The 18,881-nt window shown below is 45.5% G+C and overlaps 1 protein-coding gene across 3 annotated transcripts in view; it reads right to left on the bottom strand.

The window, feature by feature from the left end:
* KIF5A (kinesin family member 5A) overlaps positions 1 to 18,881 on the bottom strand; it is a 232,420-nt gene that overhangs the window by 84,186 nt on the left and 129,353 nt on the right. For all 3 annotated transcript variants that reach the window (XM_077483606.1, XM_077483607.1, XM_077483608.1), the window contains exon 9: positions 9,747 to 9,851. In XM_077483606.1, coding sequence (XP_077339732.1) covers positions 9,747 to 9,851 — 105 coding nt within the window. The remainder of the gene's footprint in view (positions 1 to 9,746; positions 9,852 to 18,881) is intronic.

Raw genomic sequence — 18,881 nt, 5'->3', positions numbered from 1 at the left:
TCTCTTGTGACAGGTTTACTTAAAGTGGATATAAATCCTCACATATACCCAGTGAAGTGAACAGCCTCAGATGATACACAGAGATGAAACAAATCCTCCTACATAAGTTTTACATGTATATCTGTTCTCTTCATCTTTATATACTGTTTAGAAAGTGCAGATCGTGTTAGAATTTTCACTTTTAATTTTCAATTTTCATTCTGCACTTTGAGAGTAGTCTTGGATTAGCTTTCTGCTAATCTATTTATAGCACCCTCCCTGACACAAAAATCAGTCTGGTTTTAAAATTATGTGTCAGAGAACTTGTCAGAAGTCATGCTGCTAACAAAAGAATGGAGCAGGGGAAAGCCACAGGACTTAGTGCTTTGAGGAGAGATATGAAAACACTGCAGATATATGTGCCCAGCTCAAATTCCTTTAATTGGGTTTACATCCACTTTAACTATAAGAAACTATAGCATTTACTGTATTTGAAGAAAAACTGCTTTTGGAGAATTATATATTCTCCTGAATTGGATGGTTGTGGTCTGCAGGGATTTTTAGAGGCTAAAATCTTTTTTGATTTGGCAATTCCTGCACAGTCCAACTCTACAGTATTTTATGGGTCCATCTCCCAACAGGAGACATTCAGCAGATTGCCCCAGAGATTTATAAGGGGATAAACTTTGCATATGTGGAAAGCATATATATGAGGTATGCAGCCATCCAATCCGGGTAAATATACAAGTGCAGGACAATGAAGCATTCCTGTAAACTCAGGAGGCTAGGTGCTGCGCACCAGTTGTTATGATCAGAAATGTTTCTGATCATGGATAGACTGCTCAAACTCTTTTTAACCCTAAACCTTTGAGTATCAGTTTCTGACTTCCCCAGACTCGCACACGAGTATTCTGACTCTGGCAGCTGGCTCTTTCCTCTTTCACTAGAAAATGCTGAGATGAAAACCTACAACAATATATTCCCCTGATGATCTCTAGTAAAGATAGGCTCAACTTCCATTTCTACATAGGCTATATTATACCCTACTTAGACATGTAATAGATGTAGTTCAGATTTAGGCTCCTTTATTGTATGGACTTATCCCTGTATCCAAATCTTCGGGATAAATGTAGTAGAGGTCATAAACATGGTTATTGACTTCATAATTGGTAAAGTTTTGGGCATGCTTTGGGCATGCTAGATGATGTAATATCCCCTGCCACATAACAATTAGTTTCTTATGCAGAATACTTACTGTGCCAAGAGGGAAATATCCCTTTACAGTAGGTAGCTGGCAATCAGCTATTAATCAAACTCTGCCTTTATATCAGCTAACATAGGTATATGGAATGAACTCTCTGTAATATTTTGTGTTATTTCATATAAATGTTATATCCAGTTATATTTTGTGTATTTTGGAATGCATTCAGCAACTTTTCAAACAATCTACTGGGTTGACCAGAACTAGTTCTTGATGGAGTCATTCAGTTGAGCTAATCTTTCCTTATAGCTGTGCTCCTCCGTGCCTCCTGTCAGTTTGGTTTCCCTTCTCTGCACCTTCTTCAGTTCACAGATATTGTTAATGTGAATTGGTGCCCAAAACTGAACTGCACATTCCAGGTGAGATCTTACTAATGATTGGTACAGAGGTAAAATTATGTCCCTCTCTCCCTCGTGTCTATACCTATTTTAATAAAACAGCTTGGCATTACAAAACTCTTCTGTGTGTGTTTTTTTTGTTTTTTTTATCAAACTCTCAAATTCTCACTAGCCAGTTATTAAATAGCCTCTGAAAATTAGAAACTATAGCTTTGAAATAGCAGAAATCAGCTCTTTGAGGACACATGGGTGTATGTCATCTGGTCCATTTGTTTCATTCACCTTAATGTTTCTGGACTATATAGTTTTTAGCCATTGTGATTATTCTGGATTAGTGATGAGCCGAACACCCCCCGGTTCGGTTCGCACCAGAACTTTCGAATGGACCCCAAATTCGTACGAACGTTAGAACCCCATTGAAGTCTATGGGACTCGAACGTTCGAAATTAAAAGTGCTAATTTTAACGGCTAATATGCAAGATACTGTCCTAAAAAGGGTTTAGGGACATGGCTTCTGCCTCAGGGGACATGGGTCAGTGCCTGGGGGGTGTCTATAGTATGCCTGTGAAGTGCCACGTGTTTCCCGTGTTTAGAACAGTCCCTGCACAAAATGACATTTAACGGAAATAACGTCATTTCAAACTGCTTGCGGTTTTAATGTTATATCTGGTTCCTGCAATATGGTTGAAAATCATTGAGAAAAATGGCATGGGTAGCCCTCCCTGCCCATTACCAGCCCCTTTGGGTCTTGTACGGATATTAAGGGGAACCCCGTACCCATATTAAAAAAAGGAAATACGTGTGGCCCCCAGGCCCTATATACTCAGAACAGCAGTATACAGGCGGTGCAAACAAGACAGGGACTGTGTAGATTTGTTGTGTTAAGTTGAATCTGTTTGTAATTTTCAACTGGTACATTTTTAAAGTGTAGCTCCAGTCAAAAAAACTAATTTTAAGCTTTTTGAAAAACATAGGGAAGGGTTATCACCCCTGTATAATTTGTTTTGCCGTCCGTCTTTTTTCATCTCACTTGCTGTTGTCTCCTTCTGTTTGCAGTAGGAGATGTTTGTAAGTTGGATGTTTGAAAGTAGGGGCCTGCCCTATATGCTCTGCATAAATGGCGGAACAAGGTGTTGGTTTTGCCACAACATTGTAAGCCCTCAAAGTGACTCTTGGTGGGCGCTGGAGCGCCCTGCTGTGAACGATTATATCAAGAATTGTAATTACATGCCATTGTTGAACAGTGGTAGAAAAATTGACCTTTGGTGGTTATGGTGCTGGTGCCACAACACTATAAGTCCTCACAGTTACTCTGGGTGGGCACAGGAACAGGCCCTCCTGTGAAATATTATATCAAGAATTGTAATTACATGTCCCTGTTAAACAGGGGCAGGAAAATTGGGCCTTAGGCACTGGTGCTGGTGCCACGACACTGCAACCTCTCCCATATACTCTAGTTTTAGTGCAGGAATTAGCCCTGCCGCAAAGCATTGCATCAAAAATTGTAATTAAACGCCCTGTTAAACAGGGGCAGAAAAAATGGGCCTTAGGCACTGGTGCTGGTGCCACGACACTGCAACCTCTCCCATATACTCTAGTTTTAGTGCAGGAATTAGCCCTGCCGCAAAGCATTGCATCAAAAATTGTAATTAAACGCCCTGTTAAACAGGGGCAGAAAAATTGGGCCTTGGGCACTGGTGCTGGTGCCACGACACTGCAACCTCTCCCATATACTCTAGTTTTAGTGCAGGAATTAGCCCTGCTGCAAAGCATTGCATCAAAAATTGTAATTAAACGCACCTGTTAAACAGGGGCAGAAAAATTGGGCCTTAGGCACTGGTGCTGGTGCCACGATACTGAAACCTCTCCCATATACTCTAGTTTTAGTGCAGGAATTAGCTCTGCCGCAAAGCATTACATCAAAAATTGTAATTAAACGCCCCTGTTAAACAGGGGCAGAAAAATTGGGCCTTAGGCACTGGTGCTGGTGTCACGACACTGCAACCTCTCCCATATACTCTAGTTTTAGTGCAGGAATTAGCCCTGCTGCAAAGCATTGCATCAAAAATTGTAATTAAACGCCCTTGTTAAACAGGGGCAGAAAAATTGGGCCTTAGGCACTGGTGCTGGTGCCACAACACTGCAACCTCTCCCATATACTCTAGTTTTAGTGCAGGAATGAGCCCTGCTGCAAAGCATTGCATCAAAAATTGTAATTAAATGCCCCTGTTAAACAGGGGCAGAAAAATTGGGCTGGTGGCATCACCCAGAACCAAAAATGTTCTTCCAACATATCAGCGGAGGAGGAAGAGGATAGAAAATCAACAAAACAGGACAGTCACTCAGCATCAGCATAGGCAGTCTTGAAGGGATGTGATATTTCTAAAAAAATTATTCGGTTACATCAGCTTCAGGTGTGGGTGATCCAAGACTGATTCATCTTGATGAAGGTCAGTCGATCAACTGATTCGGTGGACAGGCGCACCCTGTGATCGGTAACAAAGCCACCAGCAGCACTGAAGGTGCGTTCCGAAAGAACGCTGGATGCAGGACAGGCCAGTAGCTCAATTGCATACTGTGCAAGCTCTGGCCAGTGATCCATCCTCAAGACCCAGTAAGCCAGAGGATTTTCGGTGGGAAAGGTGTCCAAGTCTGACCTTGCCCCTAGGTATTCCTGCACCATGTAAATCAGACGCTGGCGATGGTTGCTGGAACCGATCATACCTTGGGGCTGCGGACTAAAAAATTGCCTGAAAGCATCGGTCAGACGGCCACCTTCTCCACCGCTCCTTCTGACCGATGCCTCAGCAACACGTTGTCCAGAACCAGGAGTTTGTAACCTCCCAGTCTCTGGAAACGCGTTGCACAGACCTTTCTGCAAGGCCTCCCGGAGATGTCTCATCCTCTGCTCCCTCTGCGACGGCAAGATAAGGTCGGCAACCTTACCCTTGTACCGTGGATCAAGGAGAGTGGCCAGCCAGTAATGGTCCCTCTCCTTGATCCGAAGAATACGAGGATCCTTCCGCAGGCTTTGCAGGATCAGGGAGGCCATGCAGCGTAGGTTAGCTGAGGCATTTGGTCCGGAGTCCTCTGGGTCACTAAGGACAACATGATCCGCAGCTACCTCCTCCCAGCCACGTACAAGTCCACGGGTTTCTTGGGACTGTAAATCATCCCTAGAAGACTGCTGCTGCTGATGCTGAGTGCCAGCCTCCACCTCCATGCTGACACAATCATCCTCCTCCTCATCCTCTTCCTGTGTGATGGGTGGCACAGCAGGAACACTGTCTGGATAAAGGGGGCCTTGAGAGGCAAGGAAGTCCTTCTCTTCCTGCCTCTGTTCTGCCTCAAGTGCCCTGTCCATTATTCCACGCAGTGTATGCTCCAAGAGGTGGACAAGAGGTACAGTGTCACTGATGCATGCACTGACACTGCTCACCATCCTTGTGGCCTCCTCAAACGGTGACAGGACAGTGCATGCATCCCTGATCATGCCCCACTGGCGTGGTGAGAAAAAAACCGAGCTCCCCTGACCCTGTCCTGGTGCCGTAGTCGCACATGTACTCATTGATGGCCCTCTGCTGCGTGTGCAGCCGCTGCAGCATGGCCAACGTTGAGTTCCACCTGGTGGGCATGTCACATATAAGGCGGTTCTTGGGCAGGTTCAACTCCTTTTGGAGCTCAGCCAGCCGAGCACAGGCATTAAATGATCGGCGGAAATGCACACAGACTTTCCTGGCCTGCTTCAGGACATCCTGTAAGCCCAGGTACCTGCCCAAGAACCGCTGCACCACCAGGTTAAGGACGTGAGCTACACAGGGCACATGGGTCAGTTGTCCCTGTCGGAGGGCGGAGAGGAGGTTGGTGCCATTGTCGCAAACCACCATTCCTGGCTTAAGCTGGCATGGCGTCAACCACCTCTCGGCCTGCCCCTGCAGAGCTGACAAAACATCCGCCCCAGTGTGGCTCCTGTCCCCCAAACAAACCAGCGCAAGCACGGCATGGCATCGTTTTGCCTGCGTACTTGCGTAGCCCCTGGAACGCCTACGGAGCACCGCTGGTTCTGAGGACAGAGCACTGGAAGAGGCCATGGAGGAAGAAGAAGAGGAGGGGGTGGAGGAGAGAGGTGTGTCACAACCAATAGTAGCATTTTGGAGGCATGGTGGCGGAACAACCTCCAACACTACTGCACCTTGTCCTGCATCCTTCCCAGCTGCCAGAAGAGTGACCCAATGGGCCGTGAAAGACAGGTCCATGCCTGCTGGACCATGAGTCAGTGGTAATATGCACCTTACCGCTGACTGCCCTGTCCAGCGAGGCAAGAACATTGCCTTCCACATGCCGGTAGAGAGCCGGAATCACCTTCCGTGAGAAAAAGTGGCGTTTGGGGACCTGCCACTGAGGAACCGCACATTGTACAAACTCACGGAAGGGGGCCGAGTCTACCAACTGAAAAGGCAGCAGTTCAAGTGCTAGCAATTTAGCCAAGCTAGCATTCAACCGCTGGGCATGTAGATGGCTGGGAGTGAACTTCTTTCGCCGGTCCAGCAGCTGGGGCAGGGACATTTGCCTGCTATAATCGGACGTGGGTGTACTGCTAGCAGAGTGCCCGGAAGCACTTGGCTGTGACACACCTAATTCTGCACCTTCATTCCTCTCAGAGCAGGTTGCAGAGAGGACTGAAGGTCTAGTGGGGTTGGAGATCCCAGCTGATGAGGAGCAAGGAGAGGTCCGCTTTGTTCTTTGGTGTGGGTCTTTGAGGTACGCTTGCCAACGAGCTGCATGGCAGGTCAACATATGTCTGGTCAAGCATGTGGTGCCCAAGCGGCTGATGTTTTGGCCACGCGAGATACGCTTGAGACATATGTTGCAAATAGCAGCGGTGCGATCTGATGCACTCTTCTCAAAAAAGGCCCACACCAAAGAACTTTTAGAATAACGCGCAGAGGCAGCGCCCTGCACAGGCCGAGCTCTGCGGTGTGATTCAGTCGGTGTGCTGCCCCTAAGCTGGCCCCCGGAGGGCATTCTGCCTCATTGGACATGTGCCTCCTCCTCCTCTCTCCTACCAGGCACCCACGTGGAGTCAGTGCCCTCATCATCCCCTCCCTCTTCATCGCTGGAGCAAACCTGGCAGTATGCTGCAGCTTGTGGAACGTGACTGCCAAATAGCTGTCCTTCTTGAGCATCTCCTCTCTCTGCATTCACGCTACTGCCTTCCTCTAGTTGAGTATCATCATCAGAGCCTACAAAACACTGGGCATCCTCCTGGAGCATGTATCCAACACTGTGCTCAAAGAGTTCAGGAGACTCCTCAGGAGGACGTGGTGGGTCTAGTGAAGGAGTCACTGATGATGACATTGAGAGGAGGGAAGACGATGCGTTGGCAGCTGCTTTGCTAGTACCCTGAGCCTGAGTGAGAGACGATGAGGAGGATGAAGAGGGCTTGGTCATCCACTCTACCAAGTCGTTGGCATGTTGCGGCTCAACATGTCCAGCTGCCGAAAAGAAGGACAAGTGTGTCCCATGGCCACCTGCTGATGATGACGCTGCACCGCGTCCATCGGCGCGTCTCTAGACCCAGAGCCTGCTTGCCCTCTTTTATCGGCTCGCGCCTGTCTGCCTCTCCTTGCTGGCCTTCCAGACATGGTAATGGCCTGAAGGGAGTTGGGAAAACCAGCAATTGGGTAGTGTATATTGTGCTGGAGGCACACACAACTTCCACTAACTCCTGCAGATGGCAGATGGCTCAAATAGAGAAGAGCTATGTAGGTGGATATAGCGGTGTATACTGGGTTCAGAGCATGCAGACAGCACGCACAATCTTCTAACACTGACTGCAAGCTCTATTTAAAACTAGCAAGATAGTTAGCTATATAGGTGGATATAGCGGTGTATACTGGGTTCAGAGCACGCAGACAGCACGCACAATCTCCTAACACTGACTGTAAGCTCTATTTAAAACGAGCAAGATAGTTAGCTATATAGGTGGATATAGCGGTGTATACTGGGTTCAGAGCACGCAGACAGCACGGACAATCTACTAACACTGACTGCAAGCTCTATTTAAAACGAGCAAGATAGTTAGCTATATAGGTGGATATAGCGGTGTATACTGGGTTCAGAGCACGCAGACAGCATGCACAATCTCCTAACACTGACTGCAAGCTCTATTTAAAACGAGCAAGATAGTTAGCTATATAGGTGGATATAGCGGTGTATACTGGGTTCAGAGCACGCAGACAGCACGTACAATCTCCTAACACTGACTGCAAGCTCTATTTAAAACGAGCAAGATAGTTAGCTATATAGGTGGATATAGCGGTGTATACTGGGTTCAGAGCACGCAGACAGCACGCACAATCTCCTAACACTGACTGCAAGCTCTATTAAAAAAGAGAAATATAGCTAGCTATATAGGTGGATATAGCGGTGTATACTAGGTTCAGAGAACGCAGACAGCACACACAATCTCCTAACACTGACTGCAAGCTCTATTAAAAAAGAGAAATATAGCTAGCTATATAGGTGAATATAGCGGTGTATACTGCGGTCAGGGCACGCAGACAACAACCACTACAGAAGAGCAAGAACGAAAAATCGGCCGATAACGATTCTGGATCTATGTCAATACTATCCCCTTTATAGACTCCCCCTTTTTCCTTTGTATACGCAGTGCTTAAAAAAGGTATTTAATAGTTTGCCTTCTTATTGTTCCCAGTCACCAACTGTGAATTATCTTGTAAAGGACAAACATGCTCAGATTTTGACTTTTTTTTTACTAATAATACATTTGAAGAATTTTTTGGTGTAGCTTTCAATTTTGCAACCTAACAATTTTTTTTTTTTTTTGTGGCCTCGATTTCCGTTTTATATATTTTGTTACATTCTTTGAAACTGTCAAATGACAATAGTGCTTTTTCATTTTTCAATTTTTTTAAATGCCGTTTTCCTATTTATAACTTTTTAAACTTTTAGTCTGGGTTTACATCTGAGCAGGTGCAGGAGGGTGTGTAATCACACGCCTCCCTGGCAATTGCAGAGAAAACATCCTGCTACTTAGAAGATGCATAGGGGTACCATTAATACTAATGGCATCTCCATGCACTGGAAACCGCAGCACGGCTTCCTGTGCTGGGAGCCTCACAGCACTATGTGGTTTCCCTTCATCCACATTTTGGGAAATGGTGCATGGACCTTTTCCCAGTGTTTTTTTAGGGGTTAGAGCAGCCTGTTCAAATTAATGGGCTGCTGTGCCTGAGCAAACCCAGCTGCAGGAAAACACATAGATAGATGTGAACCAGGGGTTAAAATTATTGCCCATGAGAATCTTTTATGTTTTTAAGTTGATACTGCTATACATAGAAATAATGAGATACTGTACTTATGAACCTCATTTGAATTGTAAGCATAATTATTCCCTTTTCTTTCCTTTTTTTCCCGGTATTGTTGCTGTACAATGCCATTATTTTCAATAAAAACATATTAAACAGAATTGTTTACACGAGACACAGCACTTACTGTCAAACACTACTCAATGTATTCATTTGGTTGCATACATATGAAATTATGTTCTTTTTATGAACTTTCAAAAATCTTACCTGTTAAAAAAAATATGTTTCCATATTATACAGTGTTAAAGAGGAGGGCCGTTTAAAAAAAATAAAAAAATAAAAGTCAGCAGCTGCAAACACTGCAGCTGCTGACTTAATAAGCCCACTTACCTGTCCAGGGCACCCGCAATGTCGGCCGCTCAAGGCCGACCCGTCCCTTGGCTCTCGGGTCCCAGCGCCGCCATTCCTTCTAAGGGAAACAGGCAGTGGAGCCTTACGGCTTCACTGCCCGTTTCCTACTGTGCATGCGCGAGTCACGCAGCGCTTTGTGAATGGGACGCGCTGTGTTTTGGAACACACAGTTCCCAGAACACAGCGCGACCCATAACCCAGAAGACAACGCGACGAGGAGAGAAGACCAGAAGATCTCCGTGGAGGAGGAAGAGGAAGAGGAAGATTAGGATTATGTGCCTAGCAACAGGCATTTCTGGTAAGTAAAAAAAAGTTTGTTTTTTTTTAGATTTTTTTGTAATTTTTAATATTTTTTTTTTTCAGGGTGGCCCTCCACTTTAACTCTTTCGCTGATTATGCTGTTTATTTAGTGTATTTGACACTTACCGATCCTTCTGCCAAGGATGAAATTACATTTCCCAGAGCAGATAAAGACTTGTTGATGTTCTTGGCCTCATCCAAAACAGCACCTTCAGCTCCAGTTTTGCTAACCTAATCAAGCAAAGTAAAAGGAATTTACATAAATAAATGACACATACATATGCTTTTAATACTGTATTTTAAGGAAAAAGTTATAAGTTATTTTAATACAACTGCAAGGGAACTGAGGAGTGTATACCCGACCAGACCATGTTAAACAGGTGATTGTTTTTGTATTTTTAATCATTACAAAAAAACTTTCATGGAATACACAACTAAGGTTCTATGGGCTGATGACAAAATCCCTGCCACAAAATTATGATTTTATGTGTATATAAAGTTGACCTTTCAGTGTGTTTATAAGCATGCATGGATTAATTCCCAACATGCCAAAATATACAGCAGTAGTAATATTTGTCCAAAAAAAGCTCTACCTTTTATCATTCGTATACACCGGAATCACCTTTACCTTCTACTCGCCCTCCCTTGTTTCCCAGCCCTTCCCTTTCAACTCGTCAATGGTATCCTTATTCCCCATGTTTGTGCATGTCCCTATCCCTTAATAGTGATCCTGTGCACAATGATAGGTTCTCCATGCTTTGTCATGTGGGCATTCTGTAAAATCTTCTGACTGCTCAAGGTACCATCCTGGGTATTGACTATTTTATGTGACATTCTACAGAATTTTTGCCTCCCTCATTCAGTTGCATTTTTCATTGGTGTCTGTTGTGGTCACTATGAGGCTGATTTACTAAAACTCTACTTTACTAAACCTTTACTAAAAGGTTGTTCGGACAGTTATGAGCATATATGGCGCAGGCAGCACTTGCCCAAGGATGACAGGGCGGAGGCTTCCCCTGCATCTCTTCCTCTGCATCAAGGCGAGTTCGCCATGCGTCTCCTCCCTCCTCCTCCTAGGCCAATTGGAACGCTTCTCCTTTCGGCAAATCAGGAAACGGGTCTCAAATCAGCTTCCTGATTGGCCGGGAAGAGAATCAGTGTGACAATAATGTGACATTCGCTATTGTCATACACCTGGGCCTACCCATTTTTTAAGCCTATTAAAGCCTCTGGCTCTAATCATGTGCTTCAAAAAAAAAAAAAACACAACTGGAATCCATGTGTTAGGCACCCCACATGTAGATTAGGGGGTTGGATGCATAGATGAGGGGCAGTGTCCATGAACCCTGCATTACGGGCCACCACTGCTAAAACTGTAGAGTGCAAAATCTGGTGCAGCTCTGCATAGAAACCAATCAGCTTCCAGTTTTTTGTCAAAGCTCAATTGGACAAGCTGAAGTTAGAAGCTGATTGGCTATCATGCACAGCAGGACCAGATTTTGCACTCTCTGGTTTTAATAAATCAACCCCTGTGATCTTTGTACTCGCATATTGCCTTATATGGATATTGTATATATTAATAATAAATTTTTAAGCTAAAAACTTTAAATCCAAGTGACTTTGCCTTGGCTGGTCTTCAGTATTCTGCATGCAAGAGGAATCATTTTCTCAGTCTCCTCTCCACCAGTGACCAGACAGAAACACTGTAACGTTTTTAGTGAATCAGAAGGTGGGAGGCCGGAGCAGGGGTGAATCTTGCTTAGACATTTGTGAACAAAAACTACGCAGGCACTAGGATTTGCATGATTGCATCATCTCTGATGCACCCATGGGCGTCCGCAGGTAGGGGCAAGGGGGGTCAAGTGCCCCCCCTGGAATCAAGGACCAGATCTTAAATTCAACACAGTTCCATCGCTATCGAGGTGCGGGCAGCCCACACCCGTGTGCATCCCGCCAGTGGGGTGACACCATCAAGGTTTTGTCAAGCCCCCCTATCAGTGTAGTGCGACTGCAGGCTCTTTTCCCTGCTCAGTCCAGCAGTCACCCCCCCCCCCCTTTCTCCTATCAGGGAGAAGAGACAACGGCTCTCACCAGGTTCCTCACCCAGCTTCCTGCCTGCTTCGTTCCTTCCCTATTGGCCATAACTGAGGGCCAATCAAAGGTGACTAGGAGAAGAGAGCATCATGGGACATGTAGTCCCAAAGATTGGCAGCCCCATTTTCCACAGGGAGGCTACAGCTCGATCAAGAGAGAGATTGAGAGACTGAAGCCTGGAAAAAAGCTGAGAGAGAGAGTGCTACAGGAAAAAGAACAAGGAGTGTGCTGGGCAGAAGCCAGAGAGAGAGAGAGCCATGCTGCCCAGGTCCACAAGAGAGAGGGCTACACTGCCCAGGTCCACCAGAGAGAGAGCTACACTGCCCAGCGCCACCAGAGAGAGAGCTACACTGCCCCGCACCACCAGAGAGAGCCATGCTGTCCAGCCCCACCAGAGAGAGCCCCGCTGCCCAGCGCCGCCAGAGAGAGAGAGACTGAGCCACTGCCAGGGTACAGACATGCTACACTACTGACCAGAGTTGCCCCCGGGGAACCCAGAGTGAGCGATCGTCCAGCCGGAGGGATCACTGCTGTAGTTTTGCTGGGTCTGGTAAGAGGGCCTGTTGGCCATTATCCATTACTTACCCTAGGGACTGTACTATGTCTGCAGTCTCTGACCATGATAATGTGATAATGACATTGTCGAAAAGGGGTGACCCTAAAAGTATGCCCCCCCCCTGAAAAAAGTTCTGCGGACGCCCATGGATGCACCATCTCAATTCAGAAAGTAAAAGCTGTCCCTGATCCCCCGCAGCTTTCACTGGTTCTTCCTGCTGACTTCCACATCACTATAGGACTCAGTAGTGAAGTGGAGGTCAGCAGGAGGAACTAGTGGGAATACTTCCAGCACTCTTGGTTTCCAATCTAACTTTGGGGGAGCATATCTCTGGAGTGGACTGGTGTGCGGCAGCAATGATAGCAGAGCAGGTACGGTAAGTATTTACACAAACTTACACAATTTTTTTACAGCTATGCCTTTCTTGGGAAAATTTGTATAGAGGCATTGTATCTTTAAGTATACAGAGTCCACAAATTAAGAAGAGCCTTATGAGTATGTGCTGTAGCAAAAACACATGTTAAGGCCTCTTTTGCTGCTGTAAATTGCTGCTGACTTGAACAAAACCTCCCACTGATCTCCTCCATTTGTGAAGTCTATTTGTGTATGTGTGCTGTTTAGTTGTGCACTAATACATCTACAATCACAAGCATGTATGTGTACTGGATATAGAGCCAGGCAAAGCAGGACAGTCAGTAACAAGACAGAGTGTGGTGTCAGGAAAATCCCTTGGCAGTATGAGTATTTGTATTTTCAGGTCACTTAACCTCCCTGGCAGTATGATTGTGTCAGATTGTTGATGCTCAAAGCGGTACAATATTTTGCATGGAAATTTGGCATTTTATATTGTATGCCTGTAATTCTTAGGAATAACACACTTAAATCTGTCCAAACAAGAGTCTAGTAGACATCCTTGGTATGATAAAGTTTAAAACAAGAAATCATAAATTATAATTTAATAAATAACTATAAATAATTATAACAAATAATAATATAATAATAATAGAATTTATTCAATAATGTAATCAAATCAAAAACACTGAAATTTGCTCAGTTGCAGAATTGTAGCTATCATTACTTTCATGTTTGATGATGAATTTCCCCAGCGAATCACTATCGCTCAGTTCTGCAAGTGATTCTAATTTATTATCGCTGTTTTCTAGCTGGTCTAAAACTGCTTTTGACATAAAGGGACACTTTTTGGTTGCTATGGACATTCTCAAGTTTCCAGGCAGAAAGAACAGTATATATAATATAATGCAGGGCACTGGACAAAGCATTGGGCACAAAAGGAATGTGAAATAATTTGATAAAGTAATGTAATCTGTAAGATTACAGTGTACTGTATGTGTAATGTGTTTTTCACTTTTTGAATTTGGCGCCGGCCCCATCCCTGTGCGTAGTGACGCCCGCAGGGTACAGAGCCCGGCATTGTGATAGATCAAGCGGAGGACACGGCCCGCACACACAGCGGGAGGACATCGCAAGATCCTGGGGACAAGGTAAGTAACTAAAATAAATAAGAAAAAAAAATGATCCAATGATTTTTATGCTCTCCATTCCCTTTGCCTCATCTACTCTTACCAAATACAACTGTTCAACTTGAATATATCATGAGTTCCCATTCTCCACCATCTGTGGAAATTTTCACCTTTGAAATCCTCCAAAGTTTTTTTGTTGTAGCAAAAAGCAAAAACAGAAACAAAACAACAAAATTTCAAATAAATCACAAGTACTCCACAATAATTGTGCTCACACTCATTTGTGACTTTAAGTGTGAAAACCTTAAACCCCCTCTGTGGTCACACAACAGATGGTTTCCATACAAAAATAAGAAAAAAAGACCATAGCGAAGAATACACATTTAAAATAATTTATTCACCACTAAATGTGCTTACATATGCCGAGAGATCACATAAACCAGATACCAAGGTGGCCAACCGGACACTTCTGGCTCCGGCATAATCTGACATCACTCTCTGACGTGTTTCATTGGTTAACTTTTTCAAAAGATAGATGTGAGCACAATAATTGATTGTTAATACAGAATTTTAGATTTTTTAACATACTACGCCATTTTTGTTTGTTTCTTGTTTTTCTTTGTGTAGTGATATAACAATTTGGAGGAAGAGATGAATAGAATGAAGAGACGACGCACTAAAGTTTTTTGAAATCAAGCTTTATTTGACACATATCCATTGAAGGTCCTCTCATTTGGTGAGAGTTTAAAGATCTTGAAGATATAAGAATAACTTGCAAATATTGAGATACAGTTTAAAGACATTTAGGCTGGGTTCACACTAGTGCGAATTGGATATGGGTTTCTCTCCATCGGCTCCAGTGCAAACTGCACAGGAGTCCTGTGCATCTTTTAGTCTGTTTCAGGTCCAAATTCAGGCCAAAATTTGGGCTGAAATTGGACCTGAAACTGTGAATGGAGATGCACCGGACTCCAGCTGTGAGCCGGAGCGTGCTGCGATGTGAACCCAGCCTCAAAATGCTGGTCTTGATTCATATATGTTTGCTGTAATTGCTTATTGCTATAACTGTTAGATGAAGTTTAACTTTAATTTGTTAGTCCATCTAAATTTGCTAAATCTAACACTACCCTTCCACAGACTGACAATGCTGTCATCTGGAGGTGTCTGCTTTACTACTTTATCCAGAATGCACACACCCTAAGACAGGAAGTGTGTTACTGGCAGGATCACCAGATGAAATAAATGGAAAAAAAAGCCTAAGGCTGGGTTTACACATATGCGATGACAGAAATCGCATGTGATTCGCACCACATTGCTGTGCAGATCACATGCAATGTCTGTGCAATGTGAATTCAGCCATACAGTTTGTGGTGCAGGACCCTGTTTGGTCTGCACTGGAATCGGATCGCATGAGTGTTCACACCCATGCGATCTGATTCTTGTCCAATTTCAGTTCAGACTGCGATCTGCTAACTGATTTGGGGGTGTTATTAACTTTCTATTGACACCCGCAGCGGTTCGCAGAGCACAGTGTGAACTGCCTAGGAGTTAGATGCGATGCGGGGAATGGTGCTGGTTCCCACATCGCATATGTGTGATCCCAGCCTTAAAAAGAAGAGGAATGCAGCCACCACATCTAAAGATGGGTAAGCTGTAATATATTACATTTTCAGTTTTGGGGGTTAATACTGCTTTAAGTGTCCATGTATTTCCCTTGATGCATTATCATTGTAGAGGTAACTAGTGTAACAAAAATGAGGCTTGCAGTTCAAGAAGCATTAAAATAAGTCAGCAATAGGGATGAGCCGAACACTCCCCGGTTCGGTTCGCACCAGAACTTTCGAACGGACCCCACGTTCGTTACGAACGTTAGAACCCCATTGAAGTCTATGGGACTCGAACGTTCGAAATGGAAAGTGCTAATTTTAACGGCTAATATGCAATATACTGTCCTAAAAAGGGTTTGGGGACCTGGCTCCTGCCCCAGGGGACATGGGTCAATGCCTAAAATGTTTTTAAAAATGGCCGTTTTTGCGGGAGCACTGATTTTAATGATGATTAAAGTGAAAAAAAAAAAAGTGAAATATTCCTTTAACCACTTGCCGACCGCCGCACGACGATATACGTCGGCAGAATGGCACGGGCAGGCATATGGGCGTATATATAAGTCCCTGCCTGCCCGCGGGTGGGGGGCCCGATCGGGCCCCCCCCCGGTGCCTGCGGCGGTCGGCATTTCTTCGAGAGCGATCCGGGATGAGGGGGCGGCCATTCATTCATGGCCACCCCCTCGCGATCGCTCTCGACGAATGGAAATCCCCCGTGACATCACTTCCTCTCCTGTAATGTAAACACAGGAGAGGAAGTGATGTATTCTCTCCTCCGTGTCGGTATTTTCCGTTCCGACACGGAGGAGAGCGGATCGGTGAGTTGCACCAACACTCTACACACACAGTAGAACATGCCAGGCACACTCACACCCCCCCTTTACCCCCCGATCACCCCCCCCAATTACCCCTGCCCCCCAGTCACAGTGACACCAATGTCATTTTTTTTTTTTTTTTTTTTTTTTTTGCATTGGTGTCATTTGTGACTGTAATAACTGTTAGGGCAGTTAGAGTTAGCCCCCTTTAGTTCTAATGTACCCCCCTAACCCCCCCAATAAAGGTTTAACCCCGTGATCACCCCCCGTCGCCAGTGTCACTAAGGCTGGGTTCACATTGCAGCGGTTTATGAGAACGAATGTGATTCGCACCGCACTGCAGTGCAAATCACATCCGATCTCTGTGCGATTCGAGTTCAGCCATTCGCCGCACCCGCCGCACCCGCCACACCCGCCGCACCCGCCGCAAATTCGCACGGGACCCTTTTTTTGGCCCGCAGCAGAATCGGATCGCATGGGTGTTCACACCATGCGATCCGAGTTTGCAGATCGCACTGCGATATGCGAACTGATCTGGGGGTGTCAGTAACATTTCACTGACACTCCCAGCAGTTCGCATAGGGCAGTGTGAACTGCCGCCGGGAGGCATGCGATGCGGGAACCCGCCGCGGATTCGCGGCGTTTCCGCATCGCTCCAGTGTGAACCCAGCCTAATAAGCGATCATTTTTCTGATCGCCGTATTAGTGTCACAGGTGACGCTAGTTAGGCAGGTAGGTATTTAGGTTCGCCGCAGCTTTTTATAGCGCCAGGGACCCCCATATACTACCGCATAAAGCCCCCTGATTGCCCCCTAGTTAACCCTTTCACCAGTGATCACCATATAACTGTTACAGGTGACGCTGGTTGGTTAGTTATTTTTTTATAGTTTCAGGGCACCCGCCATTTATTACCTAATAAAGGTTTAACCCCCTGATCACCCGGCGGGTGTCATTTGTGACTAATAACTGTTAGGGCAGTTAGGGTTAGCCCCCTTTAGTTCTAAGGTACCCCCCTAACCCCCCCAATAAAGGTTTAACCCCGTGATCACCCCCCGTCGCCAGTGTCACTAAGGCTGGGTTCAGATTGCAGCGGTTTGAGAACGGATGTGATTCGCACCGCACTGCAGTGCAAATCACATCCGATCTCTGTGCGATTCGAGTTCAGCCATTCGCCGCACCCGCCGCACCCGCCACACCCGCCGCACCCGCCGCAAATTCGCACGGGACCCTTTTTTTGGCCCGCAGCAGAATCGGATCGCATGGGTGTTCACACCATGCGATCCGAGTTTGCAGATCGCACTGCGATATGCGAACTGATCTGGGGGTGTCAGTAACATTTCACTGACACTCCCAGCAGTTCGCATAGGGCAGTGTGAACTGCCGCCGGGAGGCATGCGATGCGGGAACCCGCCGCGCATTCGTGGCGTTCCCGCATCGCTCCAGTGTGAACCCAGCCTAATAAGCGATCGTTTTTCTGATCGCTGTATTAGTGTCACAGGTGACGCTAGTTAGGCAGGTAGGTATTTAGGTTCGCCGCAGCTTTTTATAGCGCCAGGGACCCCCATATACTACCGCATAAAGCCCCCTGATTGCCCCCTAGTTAACCCTTTCACCAGTGATCACCATATAACTGTTACAGGTGACGCTGGTTGGTTAGTTATTTTTTTATAGTTTCAGGGCACCCGCCATTTATTACCTAGTCTCACTAGTGTACCCCTAAATTTAGGGGTGTCTACTTTCCAAAATGGGGTCATTTGGGGGGGGTTTGTGCCATCTTGGCATTTTATGGCCTTCAAAACTGTAACGCCCTTAGAAAGCCTGAAGGCGGTGCTTGGTTTTCGGGGCCCCGTACGCGGCTAGGCTCCCAAAAAGTCCCACATATGTGGTATCCCCGTACTCAGGAGAAGCAGCAGAATTTATTTTGGGGTGTCATTTCACATATGCCCATGGCATGCGTGAGCAATATATCATTTAGTGACAACTTTGTGAAAAAAAAAAAAAAAAAAAAAAGTTTGTAATTTTCCCGCAACTTGTGGCAAAATATAAAATATTCCATGGACTCAACATGCCTCTCAGCAAATAGCTTGGGGTGTCTACTTTCTAAAATGGGGTCATTTGTGGGGGTTTTGTGCCATCTTGGCATTTTATGGCCTTCAAAACTGTAATAGGTAGTGAGGAGTGAAGTCAAATATTTACGCCCTTAGAAAGCCTGAAGGCGGTGCTTGGTTTTCGGGGCCCCGTACGCGGCTAGGCTCCCAAAAAGTCCCACATATGTGGTATCCCCGTACTCAGGAGAAGCAGCAGAATTTATTTTGGGGTGTCATTTCACATATGCCCATGGCATGTGTGAGCAATATATCATTTAGTGACAACTTTGTGAAAAAAAAAAAAAAAAGTTTGTAATTTTCCCGCAACTTGTGGCAAAATATAAAATATTCCATGAACTCAACATGCCTCTCAGCAAATAGCTTGGGGTGTCTACTTTCTAAAATGGGGTCATTTGTGGGGGTTTTGTGCCATCTTGGCATTTTATGGCCTTCAAAACTGTAATAGGTAGTGAGAAGTGAACTCAAAAATTTACGCCCTTAGAAAGCCTGAAGGCGGTGCTTGGTTTTCGGGGCCCCGTACGCGGCTAGGCTCCCAAAAAGTCCCACATATGTGGTATCCCCGTACTCAGGAGAAGCAGCAGAATTTATTTTGGGGTGTCATTT

This window comes from Lithobates pipiens, unplaced genomic scaffold (genome assembly GCF_037356315.1).
Source record: "Lithobates pipiens isolate NorthernLeopardFrog02 unplaced genomic scaffold, aLitPip1_a1.2 Scaffold_16, whole genome shotgun sequence".
Lineage (NCBI taxonomy): Eukaryota > Metazoa > Chordata > Amphibia > Anura > Ranidae > Lithobates > Lithobates pipiens.
The sequence above is the reverse complement of the archived record's forward strand: the minus strand, read 5'-3'. Positions and strand labels throughout refer to the sequence as shown.